This window comes from Berghia stephanieae, chromosome 5 (assembly GCF_034508935.2).
Source record: "Berghia stephanieae isolate SIO BIC M18660-M18661 chromosome 5, UCSD_Bste_1.3, whole genome shotgun sequence".
NCBI classification, from domain to species: domain Eukaryota; kingdom Metazoa; phylum Mollusca; class Gastropoda; order Nudibranchia; family Aeolidiidae; genus Berghia; species Berghia stephanieae.
In genome coordinates this window covers 56,602,177-56,620,978 of record NC_088364.1, presented here as the reverse complement: position 1 = coordinate 56,620,978, position 18,802 = coordinate 56,602,177, and the positions used below count along the sequence as shown (strand labels likewise).

General features: G+C 34.9%; 2 protein-coding genes across 6 annotated transcripts in view; one reads left to right on the top strand and one right to left on the bottom strand.

Moving 5' to 3' along the window:
- Positions 1-12,648: 12,648 nt before the first annotated feature.
- LOC144973269 (methylated-DNA--protein-cysteine methyltransferase-like) overlaps positions 12,649-18,802 on the bottom strand; it is a 9,902-nt gene continuing 3,748 nt past the window's right edge. The window contains exons 1-5 of one of the 5 annotated variants that reach the window (XM_078915519.1): positions 17,850-17,933; positions 16,285-16,464; positions 15,242-15,384; positions 14,594-14,644; positions 12,649-13,101 (exon numbers count right to left, since the gene is read on the bottom strand). In XM_078915519.1, coding sequence (XP_078771645.1) covers positions 12,983-13,101; positions 14,594-14,644; positions 15,242-15,384; positions 16,285-16,442 — 471 coding nt within the window. In that variant the 5' untranslated portion in view covers positions 16,443-16,464; positions 17,850-17,933 and the 3' untranslated portion in view covers positions 12,649-12,982. Of the gene's footprint in view, positions 14,645-15,241; positions 15,385-16,284; positions 16,465-17,849; positions 17,934-18,802 lie in introns of those variants that run through there. The other 4 variants (XM_078915518.1, XM_078915515.1, XM_078915517.1 and 1 more) reach the window with 4 other exon arrangements.
- The window catches only part of LOC144973268 (uncharacterized), a 26,902-nt gene continuing 26,072 nt past the window's right edge, over positions 17,973-18,802 (top strand). The window contains exon 1 of the mRNA XM_078915514.1: positions 17,973-18,802. This exon is cut by the window's right edge and continues 244 nt beyond it. Within this exon, the coding sequence (XP_078771640.1) occupies positions 18,081-18,802 (722 nt within the window). The 5' untranslated portion in view covers positions 17,973-18,080.

The following is an 18,802-nucleotide window of genomic DNA, read 5'->3' as shown; positions in this document are numbered from 1 at the left end:
TCTTATCATTATTGTTATTATTATTATTTATTTATTTTAACAAATTTAATTTTTCATTTTTTTATTTTAATTATTGTATTTCATTATTATTATTTTTAATATTTATTTATTTATTTTGGTATGAAGAATTTATTTTGGTATGAAGAAAGAGTGGTGTAATATTTTTTTTTACATTTATAAATTATGATTTAGATGAATAATCTCCAATGAAATCGGTGCAGCGATTTCCCCTAATGGCTCCCGTCTTAATCATTTAATCTTCTCAGCCTTCCTGGTCATTTAAGATCAAATGTAAATATGATTTATGGGGTAGTTTTGTTAAAAGATAAAATTGATTGAACTGTCAAGCTCTAGGTGGAGTTTTCCGACCTCCCATAGTGGGCAGGGAGGCACTTACTGTGTCTTCTATACCGCTATATCTCTTTTCTAATACTAATATGCTCTCTATCTTTGTCTTGGAATTAGATCACTTGGTTTTGTCCTGGCCCTGGCCAGATACCTTGGCTGGTAGGGAAACAGTCAAATTTTTAGAGTTTTAGAGATGATATGTTTTGTCTCGTAAATCATCTTTCTGTTATGCACTGTATTATTTTTTGTTTTACGTAAATATGATTTATTGTGAACTTTTAAGTGTGTTCCTCTTAGTGGGATCCTGTGCTTATGTTAGGATGAGACATTTAGGTGTTCTCAAACTAAGCACACTGATAATATGCTCTTGGAACCTAAATCTGTTCCCTATTCAAATCAATTCCCCGTTTACAGGGAAGCTGTCTTTGCTTCGTACCCAAAAGAAACCGAGTTTGACTACCCACCTCCTTGTGTGGCCTTGAGCAAGTCACCTCGCCCTAGCTCACTTTGCGGCGCTGAACTGCTGCTGATGCCTGGGTTATTCCAGTCTTCCCTTGGAATAGACCCCAAAGCCCCACTGCTTCAAACCAGTATTATGTTTTGGTGAACCAAAGACTGGACATTTCATAGACAAAATATGTGAAAGGGGTTAAGAATATTGGCTGTATTGAGAACTAATTTAAATTCTTCAGCTGCATAGATAAACAAATAAATAAATAAGCAAAGTTTAAAAATTTGTAAATACCAGATGCACCTGATTTTCCCTCGGTACATAAGTGAGTCCTTGGAAAAGGCTCTTTAATCATATTCTCTCACCATACTCGGGTGTAAAAAATCAGTACCTGGTCGTTAACAGCTTTGTCTCTGTCGGAAAAAAAAAAAATGTAATTTTGCCTAACAGACCTCTTGTCTCGTTCTACATGTTACATGTTGCTGCTGATCAGGGACCCTTTGTAAAGTTCTTTGAGCACAAATAGTGGATATTGGACTATATAAAGGCTCCATATTAAGATCAAGATTGACATAATCCCAGATTGTGAAATTGGATTACAATTGTTATATTCTATTTATCTTAAACCTTTTTTCTTCACATACTTTTTTTCTTCACATACATATTGTCTTGCTTTGCCGAAATTTTCCTGCTGTACAAATTTCTTTAACATTGAGAAGAATCTCAAACTCAAACCTGGGTGTTTTGATTAACTCACTCTTTACGAGTCTATAAGTAATGTGATTTATTTTATATGCTAGAGAAACAATCTTGTTTTTTTTTGTGATGACCTTTCTATTTATATGAGGTTTTAGCAAGTGAATTTTGGAAAAGGGTTGAAGAACAGATATTTAATGATATTGGAGATTCGAATGCCTAAGTCTATTTAGTTTAAATTAAATAAGATTTCAACAAGGATTTTTTGATGATAGCACAATGTTTTCATTTATATCGCCATCCCCATCTTTTCTTTTACTGCTGTTGTCAATTAGCTTTAAAGTATTGTATTCATCACATTATAACAGTTGCTTGAAATCATCATTGTCATAAGTGATCCATAAGCTCTATCGGGTTGTGTACCAGCTTTCTTTTCTTATGTGCTGAAATGACATATATACACTGTTCCGAAACGAATCACATGAAATGAGATATCCTAAAATGCATCTTGACATATTTACAATTGAAAAAGATTTTATAAATAATACTCAAAATGTTCAATATTAGGAATATTACCTACACTCAATATCCTCGGGGAAAAAACCCAACCCAATAATGAAACTAAACTTGTAAATTTAACTTAAAGTTGATAATTTATACAAAAACCCTTTTAGGTGTTGTGCATGGTCCACCTTTGACATAATACCTGGTAGATAAGGTCGCTCACATATATCCCATGAAAACCCCACATTTTCTTGGGTTGCTGAAGAGTTTGGTAACAGGATCCAGCGTTTCATGTTTAACATAGATATCATAGCTGCCAACCAGTACGATAAAATCGTACTTAGCACGATTTGGCCAATCCAGAAAAAGAAAAAAAATCCAGAAAAAAGAAAAAAAGAAGAAAATCTTATAAAAATTATCTTGGGAGAAAATTTTCGCCACAAAGTAGGCTGTTAAGCCCAAGCCTCAGTAATCTGCTTCTGTCACCACCTCCCCATCACTTATGCCTACCCAGTATGATGATAAAGGTAAGCTTCTCTTAGTATTACAGTTCTGACCATTCCAGTACATTAATAAATATGCCATTTTAAGACATGAATTGGGCGTCCGCGCCGCACCGCGTATAATACGTTTTTGCATTTTGAAAAGTTGGCAGCTATGAGATATGATGCTGTCCTAGTATTTCTATTACCAAAAAGAAGAAACCTAACCTTTTCATGTTAATGTATACCCCAGAGAAGTGGGACGATTTATTTAACTTCACAGTTGTTTCCAATTTACATCTTCCCTTTTGCTCATTAGGAGTCTTTTCTGATTTCTCCAGAGTGATATTTTCTAGATAATGAAAGGTACACACCAGATTTTGATGTGGTTTCATTTTGTTTCATATCAAAGCATTAATTCATGTTTATAATTGGTACAATACTTAATGGGTTCCAATCACACCAAATTCCAACACGCTCTGCAATAGGACACCCTTGGGCTGGGTGACCGAATTTTATCTATATAATAAGTTATTACCTCCCTTGAGTATTGTATTTGGCATGCTCCGATTCTAATTCTACAAGATATGAAGTGAATAGAAAAGTGCCAGAAGACAATAGAGAATAAAAATTTTTCGCGGCGGTGGTGGGGTTTGAACCTGCGACCTTATTGGTACGACAACTCCGCCTGGCAGGTGAGAGCGTGGCTCTACCGTGTGAGCTATCCACGAACACAAAAATATTCGTTTCAAACTCAAAGTCATTACTGGATCCCTCTCTCACCTACTTCTTGAGACCGCCGATTCATTCGTACACCACCATCGCGAATAATTTTGACCAGCAGTTAAGCTTAATAGCCAATATTCTCAACACAAACATATAACATAGAAACGATTGAGACATTGAGTATGCTCCGGTGTATGGGGTGAATTTTAATTCAGAAAAGTGAGTGGAGCAGGCACTTATGTTGGTAACAACAAGATATGAAGTGAATAGAAAAGTGCCAGAAGACAATAGAGAATAAAAATTTTTCGCGGCGGTGGTGGGGTTTGAACCTGCGACCTTATTGGTACGACAACTCCGCCTGGCAGGTGAGAGCGTGGCTCTACCGTGTGAGCTATCCACGAACACAAAAATATTCGTTTCAAACTCAAAGTCATTACTGGATCCCTCTCTCACCTACTTCTTGAGACCGCCGATTCATTCGTACACCACCATCGCGAATAATTTTGACCAGCAGTTAAGCTTAATAGCCAATATCTCAACACAAACATATAACATAGAAACGATTGAGACATTGAGTATGCTCCGGTGTATGGGGTGAATTTTAATTCAGAAAAGTGAGTGGAGCAGGCACTTATGTTGGTAACAACAAGATATGAAGTGAATAGAAAAGTGCCAGAAGACAATAGAGAATAAAAATTTTTCGCGGCGGTGGTGGGGTTTGAACCTGCGACCTTATTGGTACGACAACTCCGCCTGGCAGGTGAGAGCGTGGCTCTACCGTGTGAGCTATCCACGAACACAAAAATATTCGTTTCAAACTCAAAGTCATTACTGGATCCCTCTCTCACCTACTTCTTGAGACCGCCGATTCATTCGTACACCACCATCGCGAATAATTTTGACCAGCAGTTAAGCTTAATAGCCAATATTCTCAACACAAACATATAACATAGAAACGATTGAGACATTGAGTATGCTCCGGTGTATGGGGTGAATTTTAATTCAGAAAAGTGAGTGGAGCAGGCACTTATGTTGGTAACAACAAGATATGAAGTGAATAGAAAAGTGCCAGAAGACAATAGAGAATAAAAATTTTTTTTGGTGGTGTACGAATGAATCGGCGGTCTCAAGAAGTAGGTGAGAGAGGGATCCAGTAATGACTTTGAGTTTGAAACGAATATTTTTGTGTTCGTGGATAGCTCACACGGTAGAGCCACGCTCTCACCTGCCAGGCGGAGTTGTCGTACCAATAAGGTCGCAGGTTCAAACCCCACCACCGCCGCGAAAAATTTTTATTCTCTATTGTCTTCTGGCACTTTTCTATTCACTTCATATCTTGTTGTTACCAACATAAGTGCCTGCTCCACTCACTTTTCTGAATTAAAATTCACCCCATACACCGGAGCATACTCAATGTCTCAATCGTTTCTATGTTATATGTTTGTGTTGAGAATATTGGCTATTAAGCTTAACTGCTGGTCAAAATTATTCGCGATGGTGGTGTACGAATGAATCGGCGGTCTCAAGAAGTAGGTGAGAGAGGGATCCAGTAATGACTTTGAGTTTGAAACGAATATTTTTGTGTTCGTGGATAGCTCACACGGTAGAGCCACGCTCTCACCTGCCAGGCGGAGTTGTCGTACCAATAAGGTCGCAGGTTCAAACCCCACCACCGCCGCGAAAAATTTTTATTCTCTATTGTCTTCTGGCACTTTTCTATTCACTTCATATCTTGTTGTTACCAACATAAGTGCCTGCTCCACTCACTTTTCTGAATTAAGATTCTAATTCTAGCACACTTTTTGGCTTCTCCCAAGAGCTTGCTGGAAACCAGCAAGTGTTGTATTAGATAACGTTTAAATATTTTTCCAGCAGTCCACAAGATCATTGTGATTCTACTGACAATCTAATACAATTTTTATTTTTTTTATTCATTAATGAAAAAAAATACACCCTGTATAATAGATGATGCACTACAATCAGATACAAGTTGTCAACAGTCCGTAGGACCTTAGCCAGTGAATGACATGTTTCTGTGGTATTTCAGAGTGATAAGGTCCATGGAGTTGGAATTTTCTCTGGTTTCTGTAACATAAAGACAGTAACAATTGCTTGCTAGCTCTGTGTGTAAAGCACTAACTGGGCAAGAATATTTTTCAATAGACTGAAATTCTATTCAAAGGGAAGCACGCGGAGGGGACCTTATAGCTCGTGAAGTCCAGGGCACAATAATTTTCTTCAAGATATGAAGTGAATAGAAAAGTGCCAGAAGACAATAGAGAATGAAAATTTTTCGAAAAAAAAAAAAATTTTCATTCTCTATTGTCTTCTGGCACTTTTCTATTCACTTCATATCTTGTTGTTACCAACATAAGTGCCTGCTCCACTCACTTTTCTGAATTAAAAATTCACCCCATACACCGGAGCATACTCAATGTCTCAATCGTTTCTATGTTATATGTTTGTGTTGAGAATATTGGCTATTAAGCTTAACTGCTGGTCAAAATTATTCGCGATGGTAGTGTACGAACGAATCGGCGGTCTCAAGAAGTGGGTGAGAGAGGGATCTAGTAATGACTTTGAGTTTGAAACGAATATTTTTGTGTTCGTTGATAGCTCACACGGTAGAGCCACGCTCTCACCTGCCAGGCGGAGTTGTCGTACCAATAAGGTCGCAGGTTCAAACCCCACCACCGCCGCGAAAAATTTTCATTCTCTATTGTCTTCTGGCACTTTTCTATTCACTTCATATCTTGTTAATAATTTTCTTCTTAATTTAGAGTACATGAACTCAACAATGAATAAATGATAATGTTGAAACAATAAATGTCTTCATTGTTAAGTTTTGAATGACTTGAATTACATGAATATGAATGATTGTTGTAAGTTGAATTTCTGGTTTAACTTTCTTTTTGAAGATATATGTATTTTAATACATGATTACTAACGTTGTTCATTTTTCATTTGTTTTCCTGGTCTCAATTTTATTGGATCTGGGAGAAATGACATTTTTGTGAAAATTTATTCCATTTTATTATATTTTGCCATTTCAAATATTAGTTCAGATTTCCTTCCAAAAAGTTTGGATGGACATAAAGAAAATTGAAAATCTTTTTTTGTGTTTTAAAAATGAAAAAAGTTTGCGTAATGCATAATGCTAATGTAACAGAGGGTGTATATGTGTGTTAGTGAGAGAGAGAGAGAGAGAGAGAGAGAGAGAGAGAGAGAGAGAGAGAGAGAGAGAGAGAGAGAGAGAGAGAGAGAGAGAGAACAATCCAGTGTAATCAGTTGTACAGCAGATTATAAGACTAAGACCAAAGCAAGATATTAACTCACTCAATCCTAGAGATTTTTGCTATTTTTCAAAATTGGAGAAAATGTATTAAAATTAAGCACATACATAGATAGTTTTATTCAACTATCATTAACATGTAAAAACTAAAAACATTAGCTTTGATACTACGCCTATAATTTGTCTCAAAAGAAATGTACTAAATAGGCATGGGGTCAAAGTAACCCTGGTAAACCTCAGATAAAGTCGGTGTTAGGGTTGAGTGAGTTAAATTAGAGGATGAGTATGATGTGACTTTAAATCAAAAGTGCATTGCATCTCTGCTATGACTCACATATCAAGTTTTCAGAACCTAGATGATCTCATTTAATCTGGGATCCGCTTTACATAATCATTTGTCTCGTAAATTTTCATTCCAAGTGGATGACCAAAAATCCTTAACTGAGGCACTTTTCATTCCAATTTGATTTGTTAAATCAACTTTTTAATTATTTTTTTTTTTTTAATTATTATTTGAACCATTGATGCATTTCAAATTTTTAAAGTTGTGTTTAGATTTTGATTTGTTTCTTGTGATATTACTTTTGTGTTCAAATTCTAGTCATTCCAATTAATTTTTTTAAGAATGAACAAAATGGAGAGGTATATTTCTTTCCTGTCAAATATTTTTATGTGCAATTTTTTAATTATTTTAGATATTTTTTAAACAAATCTTATTTAAAAAATTATTTTCTTGTTTTGAAGTTTGCCATATTGTGGATACGTTTTATCATTATTACTATATTTTCCGTTGCATATGCACTGCTACCCACATAAAATCGGTATTGAACATATGCCTGCTTAATTTCATAGTTTTATATTTCTACTTTTGAAACTACTTTTAAAAATTTTGCTCAACGCTTCTTGTAGAACCAAAATATAAAATAAGATGAAAAAAAAAGTGTTTTGCTGTCTCAATCTTATTGATATATCAGTAATGATATGGACAATCCTATAAACTTGACATTTTAATTACACTCAAACATGGTTTCCTCCAACTCATTCAAATGTGCCAAATTTTTTCCTTATTATTCTTTGTTATCATGCCTTTCCTTCCTCGAATTAATTTTTACTCCGAACATGGTTTCCTCGAACTAATTTCACCCAGCCAGCATAAAAAAGTTAGATTAATTGAAGGATTTTTAAAAATGCGACCCGTGATTTGGACCACTGATGTGCATGTGACATACACAGTTACGAATGTGTGTATCCATCTACACTTCATGTGTGCATACGATATGATACACACGCACACACACACACACATACAGACACTCCATTGCCGTTTCGCATAACTGACACCCCTCTGCTCATTCTTATCACTTCCCCATTCGTTCTTATTTCAATACCATGCGTCATGATTTGCTAATGCTTGGCTCCACACACTTACACCAACTTTATGTAACATGTTTTGTATAAAGTTATCTCTCTCAACATAGGCAATAAAATAAATAAATAATATAGTTCCCTTTATTCATCCTCAAGCAGATATTTATCTTAGGATCTATTACAAGGGAAGACTGGAATAGCTCAGGTGTCAACCGCAGCTCAGTGCCACAAAAAGTTGTTATGGAGAGTTGGCTTGTTGAAGGCCATAGAATGCAGTGAATATTCAAACTACGTATATTTCGGGTTTGAAGTTAAGACAATACCGTTGAGCCTCATATTCCCCCCCCCCCCCTCCATCAAATTGTATTTGCATGTCCAGAGGAGTTTGAGGAACCGGTGCTGGAGTGTAGTTAAAACGGCTACGCTTTAGGTATTCTCTCATCGCTTACTATCTTAGTGCATAAGTACCCTGGTGATATGTGCAATAAAAATGATGGTTATTATGATTGTTATTATTATTATTATTATTATCATCATCATCATTATTATTATTAGGGAGCGTTCACATATTACGTCATCAAAAATTTGCCCTTTTTAGACCCCCCCCCCCCCCCCCCCCCCCAAGTCATCACTTGTCATCATTGACCTGACCCCCCCCCCCCCCCCCCAACAGATGATGACGTCATCTAATTTAATAAAAACTAAAAGATAACTTTAATTTCACAATATTTATTATTCATTTTTCAAACCATAAACATTAATTATCAACGTTTGATAAAACACATTCAGACATTTTATTAATTTCAGAAACTGTTGATAATTTATGTTTTACGATACAATGGGGACATAAAATTTAAATTTGCAAAGATAAAATCTAACAAACATTATTTAAATTAGGCTACTTGGTGCAGGTGCTATTTAAAAAATTTCAGAAAGTGTAATTTAAAATAGTATAGGAGGCAAGTTATTTTATAGCATATTAGTCTTTTAGTGGAATGAATTTCTGTTTCAATTTCCAAACATAAAATTAATTGATTCAAAAATGTTTCTGCCTTGGACCTCTGGCAATGTACTATAAATAGTATCATCAATTTCATCTTCATCGTCATCACTTTCTCCCATTTGCTGTTCTTCTTTTTGCTAATTTATTTGGAATGCCATTTTTGAAGCTCTTGCATTTAATAAAATAGGCCTAATTTGCCTATGTTTTGATGACATCATCTTGGGTCTGACCCCCCCCCCCTCCCCCATGTCAACACATGTCAACATTTGGTAGACCCCCCCTCCCCCCCTAGCTGATGACGTAATATGTGAACGCTCCCTTATGCTTTACATATTACAATTCTCTTCATTTAATGGTGTAATCTTGTTGCAGGAAATAGATGGTTCAAATTATTTTAAGAATTGTGATTAAGCATCCATGAGAAATCTTAGAAGACATTTTTTGTTTTTGATGATTAGATATTTGGCAGCCGTATTATAATATTGACATTTTGTTTTATTAAAATAATATATTATTTTTATTACTGGCTAAAGACTGGTTCGGCCTGAAATATTCCTTACTAATTTTGCTCCTTTTTTTGAAAACGGGTATATTAATTTTAATTGGATATTATTTAGGTCATACAGTGGTGAGATTATTCTTAGGTGTGATTTAATCAAAATCACTCTCAAATTATATAATCACATAAAATAATTGATATTAGAAACTTTTTATAGTCATTTATTAAATTATAAATTTTAATTTAAAAAAATATTTTTCACCCAAGGGGAAATCTAAGCTCTGTGATAATTTTCATATAACTGTATCCCGTTACATTTTCAGAGAACGCAATGAAACTCGTTTCTTCACATTTTGATTTATTAAATTAAAATTATGTTCTTCAAAATATTTGTTCTGTTCTATATTTTACTTTTATACAAAACTTACTTTTACTGTAAGTAATGGGGTGGGGTCTTTTGACCTCCCATGAAGGATTGAGAGGTCATTCTCGCTACTTTCTCTCTCCCTCTTTATCTGTTTTTCATTTCCACTTTGCTCTCGGCTTTGTCCTGAATTGACATTGCTTGGTATTTACCTGGTCGTGGCAGGGATCCTTAGCTGAGAGGGAGTCAGTGGGGATGGTTTTTCGAGATATGACTTGTAAATCATCCCTCTTGTTAAGTATTATTAGTTTTGAATATTTCTGTAATTTGACAAACAAAAAATTTAATATACTAGGATAAATGTCACTGAGACAAAAATAAGTAAATGAAAAATATTTAATAAAAGAAATATAATTCTATATTTGGCCAACACGTGTGGTCATCTGGCACCTCTGCCGCGAAAGTCTGAAGACCCACCTCTCTTGCTTTTTTTTTTTTTGGGGGGGGGGGGGGGGGGGGGTGTTGCGTCATACGGGTGCTAAGCTTGTCGTCTATCGCATTTTTCTTACCAATCAGTTGATAATTAGACTTTTTAACTATCTTTGTCCCCTTTGAAATAGACTTGTCCAATTTCTCTTTTCCTCACAGTAAATTAACACACACACGCTCTCTACCAGAAATAATATGTCATGGTCTTACGGACTATTTTGATTGATAATAATTGAGCAGGCATTTTTCACATCATTTAACACAAAATTACCCTTTGGAAATGTTCCAGATGATCAATATTATGTATATTTTAAAACAAAATTACAATTGACCCTAGCCATACAGCTCTAAAACTATACAAGTTGATGTCTTCATCACATTTTCTGAGAAATTTGCCCTAAAATTGCCAAGTTTCAATATCATATTCCATGTAGCGAGATACAGCCACAAACCAGAATAAAATGCAGAAGAAGCGTCCCATATTTTCCGTATTTTTTAAAAATCTTTGTGAGTCGTCCAAATAAATGACTCCTTTGAAATTGCCTAACTTTTTAATTTATGAATGGATTTTCAAAAGTCAAAAATATTTTTACTCAGTGGAGATAGGGCTTTGATTTAAACTTATCATTTCCACACAAATATAGGAAAAAAATTGTCATAGTCATTGCTATATGTTTGTTATTTTGAATGTATAATGTAAACATTAGAGTGTGTTCCTCTTAATGGTATCTTGTGCTGGTGTCTGGGTGAGAAATTTAGATGATCTCAAACTAAGAACTGATCATTGATAGTGATAGTGTGCTCTTGGAGTCTACATCCGTTCCCTATTTGAATCGTTCCCCTTTGTCTTATATTTCCCTCAAGTCCTTTTAATTGTATATGTAGAATGTTTTCAATATCAATTTTCTTCCTTCTATACTGGCACTGATATGACCTAAATGTGTTTCAAGCGTAAAAACCTTAAAGACAAACAAACAAACAAAAGCCCCACCCAGCTGCAAGCACCGTTAAACACCTAAAAACAAACAACTAACTTATAAGTTGTATCTTTTGACCTCTCACAGTGGGCTTGGGAGATCACTCCTGTTTAGTCTTCTGTCACCCTTCCATGTTGCTTTCTTTCCTTGTCCTGGAATGAGATGGCTTTGCTCTAGACCCTGTTGGGATTCTTAGCCGAGAGGACAATGGGTGAAATTCCCCTTAAAATGGAGTTCCTTTTCCTCCTGGGCTGATTTGATACATTGGTCATAGGTCAACACCATTGCTACCTCATCTACCCCCCCCCCCCCCCCCCCCCCCCAACCATTTTATCCTTTTTCATGTGATTTTAGCTTTGTGTTCTTCTGGAATGAGACTATTTGATTTTGTGTGGGCCCTTCCTCGAGTCTTGTGCTGGGAGGGATACTATCATTTATACTTTTGGGAGAGAGATTATATTTATTTTCAATATAAATTATCAATTAGTTGTCCCTATGCACAAGCAATTTTCTTTGTAATTCTTTTATATGTACAATTCATTAATACGGCTAAGTGGTCTTGTGGTATGACATTCGCCTTTGGATTAGAAGGTCCTGGGTTCGAGTTCTGCTCTGAGCATTGCATAGTTGAGTCCCGGCTCACATTCTCTCACTGTAGTTCGGTTGAAATAAGCACCAGGTAGTTAACAGAGTTATCTCTGGCAGAAAATCAAATTGGAATATCACTTGACAGGTGTCATATCTTGTCCTACATGTTAAGCATTGCTGTTAGCCAGGGAGTAGAGCGCTTTGAGGACGTTTAGTGAATCAAATGAAGTGCTGTGTGTGTAAAAATAAAATGCATTCACTACCTAACTCAATTGTGTGAAATTGAAAATGATGTCTAGCCGAGAAAGCTTTGTGAGATTTATTTTATTTTTCTGTTAAAATGAAATGGAAGCAAAACAAATAGTTCCTATAAAGACAGTTTAATTGAATTCAATTTGATTTGGTCAGTCCAAGCTACTTCAATGTAACGACATTTAAAGAATAACAAAAAAAAAACCAACAATGAAAGCAGGAAAATTATTGACAAAAATGAAGACTAAGAAAATCATGTCATGCAATGAATTTTTAAAATATGTGTCAATTTATTCGTACAATAAAAAATGAAATTCATGAAAACATAAGCACCGACTATAGCACAGTTGACTCAGCGTAATCGTACACCCTCGGGAGTTCGGCTTAGTGTGTTGATTAAGTCGAGAAGCTAATAATAGCATCTAAGCCCCAGCTTTCATGTGCAATTCATGTAGGACCTTCCATTCTGGGTTTTCTACAGGCTTGGGGCCGTCATATTCAATTAGAAAGTTTGTTTCTTAATTTTTATTTATATATATATATATATATATATATATTATATATATATATATATATATATATATATATATATATATATATATATATTTATATATATATATTTTTGGTTATATGTTTTTGTTTTTTCTTTTTCATGTTTTACTGACAACAAAATGTGACATTATTGTTTGTAAAAACATAATCGTGAATCATGGATTGCTTTCTATTCCGTGCAAACTGTTTATAAACCCTTGTCTCCAATCCCGCCAATGTAGATCATCTGTATAGTGTTCTACTTAGATTTAGCGGCGTTGTTTGTCCACCGTGGCAAGTTTTTCAGTGTTTGTCAGAGATGGTTTGCCACATTCCGACAATTCATCCTATTCTTCATTATCCAGGCGTTGTCCATTGTGTGGCTGAACGGAGCTCAGTAACTCCTGAGATGTCAGTTCACCGTTGATGGGTATATAGTTGTCCATTGTAAAGACTTGATGGAATGCTTTGGCTGAAAAGTTGTGTGAAACAGGAACAGCGTCGTTAATTTCATATGACTGTTGGTTGTCACTGCAATGAAGGTGTAGTGATTAAGCGGAGATGGTATGCAATTAAGCGGAGCAATTATATAGAAATAATTCCGTTTTTTGGGAATGTGTAGCGTATAAGTGGAGTGTGTGATTAACCAATGTGCAATTAAGCGGAGTGAACTGTGTATTATTTGATTGCAAAACACGATGAAATGAAAACAATAGATTACAATAAAACCTCACCATATTGCCAATATCAATCAAGGGTAACATTCTTTTGTTTTTCTTCTGTTGGGGACGGGGTATGGTGCTTACAAAACTTTAAAGTCAATTTAGTGTCACAGAATAAGAGGATAAGAAATTAAAAAGATTATAGGTATTTAAAAGCTTCAAAAACAAAATGAAACAAAACAAATGTTAGAACAGAACTAAAGCAGATTTCAAAAGAAATTTATACGTGTCCAGTATATTGTATGCTGTCTAAAGCAATTTATCTGTATGTCCAGTAGATGGCCACCTAAAAGTCCTTCCCAGACATAAATGGCTACATGATACATCGCTTATGAAACTACAGTAGTAATAATAATAACAATAATAATAATAATAATAATAATAATAATAATAATAATAATAACAGCAATAACAATATTTACTAATAATAATAACAACAACAATAATAATGATAATAATAATAATAATAATAATAATAATAATAATAATAATAATAATAATAATAATAATAATAATAATAATAATAATAAATTATTTGTTCATTTTAATACACAAGATGCTTACATTAAAAAAAAATCTCAATAGGGATATTTATATTTATGATAAATTGGAAAAAAAATTATTCTAAAACTGTTTGCTTAAGGCATGTGTTCCGATTACCCAGTAGAAATTATAGAGAAAAAATTCTGTCACAGTCATTATTCCAATTGAGAAAATATTCCAATAAAGCAGCGTTCCAATGACCGACTTTGACTATATATATATATAATTTAACACAAGACAAAGAGTACCAATTCTTCTTTGTCAGACTAGTTCTTTTAAAATTTATCCCCCAGGGTTATCAATCAAAATAGATATTTGTACTTCAAGACTTGGGTAACAACTGTAATATTCACCTGCCAAGCAAATCGGGAAAATTTTGGCGGCAAAAGACATTTCCCCAATTAACGAGGTCCAAATATCCACACAAGCTTACTACAATCAAGAAGATTTCAAAGAACAATTTTAATATGCAATGTAGGCTACAAGAGGTAACATTCTTGTGAAATAAAAAAGATTAAAATTAATAATATAATATCTACTTCATTTACTCAAACATCTTTGTTCAAAATCCAACAACCAAGCTTTGATAGCATTCTTTTTCCCATGTGAATAATTACCCACAGCTCCATTCGATGGGAGAACTCTGTGACAAGGTATAAGCAAAGAGATTGGATTGTTTGACATGGCAGAGCCTGTAGCCCTGCAGGCTTGTGGACTGCCACATAATGTGGCTAATTGTAAGTAAGTGATGGTTTTACCTAATGGAACAGCTTTTGGAAGGGTGCGCCACACTTGACATCTGAATGAACCTAGTTGGAAAATTAAGTGGAAAATATCATATTATAATATACAGAATATCGAGGTTTAAAAATTTTTTAAAACTAAACAAACAATATTCATGTGAATAAGAGAGCTTACACACCTTTTTGGCTACCAAATGAAAAAGCATGGAAATAAGTTGTCCAATCTATAGATAGGGCCTAGTATGCGCTTCGCTAAGAAGCTCATAACATTGCCATCCGAAAGTATAACGGACCAACACACAAAACTGTGTGTATCCATGAACGTTTATAGTCAGGTTAATACAGTTCAGTGAGCATTACTCATTAACGCGGATGGCAGAAAAACAATAACAAAGACCTGAGTGACGTCATCATCGAACTATCGATAAGTAAGTAATTCTTCAGACCTATGACGCTCAGGAAGTAAAAGTTTATTCTCTTTTCTTTAGTTTTAACTAGTAATTACTTCCTCCCCTAGGCTATCACAAATTACTTTTTGCCAGATCCTAAGCACTGCAGGTTGGGCAGGATGGCCAGGAAAAATCATGCATGTAGGTCGAGTAATAAGCCAGTTGAGCAATCAGAAACCTCAACAATTAATATGAGGTGAAATTTATTCTTTACCTTCACTGAGTATTGTTGGACACAATTTGGGAATGTCTTGATGAGCAATTCCATCGTTAAAATAAGCCTTTAGCCACTGTACACACTCTTCAGCAGGTGTTGTCATTTTCTCCCCACTGAGCAGCTTCACTTTCACCATACATCTATATTTCACAAACAAAACGCCACAATGTTAAAAAGGAATTTAGTAGTATATGCAAGTATAAAAATTAAATAGAAAACAACAAAAGATAAAACTGATTCCCCCCGCCAACTCCTAAAAAGTATTTATATAAATAAATATTATGTACTTCAGAATAGAAAGTTTGGGTTTAAAATGCTTGCAGTTTTAAAGACCATTTCTTTTACCTCTTTCTCAGCAATGAGGCTAGATTCGCATTTTATCCTTCACAAATTGACTGACACCTGATTGAGGTACCTGAGAATGACAAGCTAAGACAAAGCGACATTCGAATTTGGAGCAATATCTCAATTAAAATACTCCCCTAGGGATTTTATCCTAGTTTGCCCTGTACCATATATGTTATGTTATGTTATGTTATGTTATGTTAAGTTATACACTTTGAATGTAAGTACAAAATTTAGAGCTCTGAAATATTAAAAGTATAATTATGATAAAATAAGTTTTGAATCTTAAAATCACTATTTCTCTCTGCTAGTTAACCCTTTTGTCACACTGTTAAAGCATTTTTATTTTTTGATATTTTTTAGTTGCTTTTTTTTTTTTTTTTTTTTTTTTGGACGAAGCTTGTTAGACCATTCTGAATTTAATTTTATCAGGTAACTGCATTTCCACATTTGATTAACTAAGTTCATAATATTGAATTGGTAAATTCAATTTAAAGACATTTAAAAAAAAATTCTCTTTGCCTTTACATTAAATTCCATTAGTAGATTCTATTTTGCTCAGTTTGATTTCAATTTTGAAGTAATCAAAACCATTATTTTTTTTTTAATACCAAGAAGCAGGTTTTTTTTATAGAGCCGTGGACTGTAAATAATAAGATTTAATGTGGTATTTTGATATTATTGTGTATTTTCACCTCTCATTTGGAGAAAAATATTTGTCATTTGCATCACACTGTTTTACAAGATGGAGACCCGTTTGGCAAGAATGGATTTCTATGTCTCCAATAGGTGAACTAATGATGATGGGGTCAGTTTGTGTGCAAGATGCTTGGTGGTGATCTTTTGACTTCATCTCAATCCTTACAAAAGTGGATCTAAGTGAACAGCAGAAAAGAAAAATAAAGATGAATATGGTGATGGCGATATCATTTATGATTAGAGGATGTTATATCTGTGAAGTTCAGCGTAAACCTCCTAGTGGAGTATCACATACTGGAAAGCATGCCATTTTGTCACAGGTCGACCCCACCTCGACTGTGCCCTGAATGGTGGAAGTTATCACATTTTCAAAAAGAGAAAATGAATGATTGATTGTATGAGTTACATTTTTGAATTGTTTTTAACGAAAGAACATCCTTTGTTGAAAATTTACAGAGTGAATTGATTTGATTTGCATACAAAAAGGAAAAAAAATGAACTGCACACAGTTGATTCGTATTTTAGAGGGACTATCTCACCAATTTGAAGGCGGAGAATAAAAAAACTTCAGTTACAACTACAGTGTTAAAGTGCTGTAATTATCACTGTCATCAATACTTAAATGAAATAACACAAAGCGATCTTCTCCATGAGTCTTATTTCGACATAATTATGATTCTTTTATAATCTTGAACATAAATCAACACGGGTTGTGTATAAAATCATGTTCATTGCAACTGAGAGTTGTGAGAAGAGTAAATTTAAGGGCTCAAATTAATTATTAATGTAGGCATACAAAAATATTTTAGAGTAAAACAAATAAACTCATATTTATCTTAATTGCTTATATGCAGGGCAACATAAAACTTTTAAGTCAGATTTACAATCTAATATGAAAGGAAGGAAAAAAACAAAACAAAAAAACAACAGCAAAAAAACACAACAACAAAAAGTGATAGCTAGGGCCTACTCGGGCTAATCTGAGGCCTGTGACAAACTGGTACTGTGACAAACCGGGCCAGTGACAAACAAGGTCTGTGAAAAACTGGGCCTGTGACTAATGGGCAGCCCCCTTTATGGTGACAAATGGGGACATCCCCCCCCCCCCCCCCCCCCCATACACACACGCAGAGAATGGTGGTGATGATCACAAAAACACAATACTTACAAACTTATAATATAATCCTATCTAAGAATATCTAGATTATATCTCCCTATGTCATGTAATAGATACTAGACCCGAGAAACTCATGTTTCTTTATCTCTGGTACTACACCCCCAGTCTTGATAAAAAAGGGAATGGTGTTATTGTTGTTGTTGCTGTTGATGACGATGATGATGATACGATGTTATGTTGGTGGAGATGGTTCATGTTGATTGTTGTGGGTTGTGGTAATGAGTAATGGCGAGAGAGAGAGAGAGAGAGAGAGAGAGAGAGAGAGAGAGAGAGAGAGAGAGAGAGAGAGAGAGAGAAAGAGAGAGAGAGAGCCCATCCATCAATAAAATACATCAACACAAATACAAAAAGGCAAGATTTTGTATAAAATTAAATTTTGATTACTCAGAATATCACGTTATATACCGCGCCACTGTTGTTTCTCTTTCCTCTTTCCTGCTGCATAGTAACCTTTAACCTCTGAACTCGGTTTTGTGCCCCCCTCGTTCCTCACAGTTCCCATAATTCGTCATTCATAACAAATATGGCTGACTGTCACAGGTGTCAAAACAGTGGCTTATTGAGTTGATAGTCAACCGAGAGACTTGACTAATAACCAATAATGAGTTTCTAAATATGTCTGAGAATATACCAGGTGGAAGACAACGATCTTCATCTGATGGTGATATTTTAGAGGAAGGAATTTCGTGTGGTTTTAAGAGCAGTAAGTCTTCAGGCAACGTAAAAGAGGTTGCAAACTCGATCAACAACAAACAACCCGGAAGATTGCGAGTGTTTACAAAACATCGCAACAAAACCAGTACCTTACCTTTACCTACAACGCTTTCAGATCACCCAGAATGTGACGAAAACGTTTTTGACAGCGATGGGGGTTTAAGTTCTCAGGGTAGCCTTGGATCCAATAAATCAAAGAAGCGAAGTAGAAAGCTGTCATTCAAATCAATGAGAAAAGCAGTGAGCCGGGCATTCGTGAAAGAAGGAAAGGGGGCGACAGGTGAGCAGAATGGGAAGAGTAACCCTTTTACAGTTGAGGTAAATGATTCAGGAAAGATTTGGACTCCAGATTTGAGACATTTAGGTAAAGGGCAATCAAATATGTACGACACAGATAGCCCTAGGTCCATCTTGTCATCGTCAAGACCACTGATAACCGATCCAGATTTGGGTATGACAATTCCGAAATGGAAAAGGACTCCGGGAACAATTGGCATCTTTAATCATGCTAATAGCTGTTTCATGAATGCTGTTTTACAGTGCCTCAGTAATACAGATTCATTTACTGAATATTTTGTGCAAGAGTTTCACAAGCATGATTTGAAGTTGAGCAAAAATGCAAG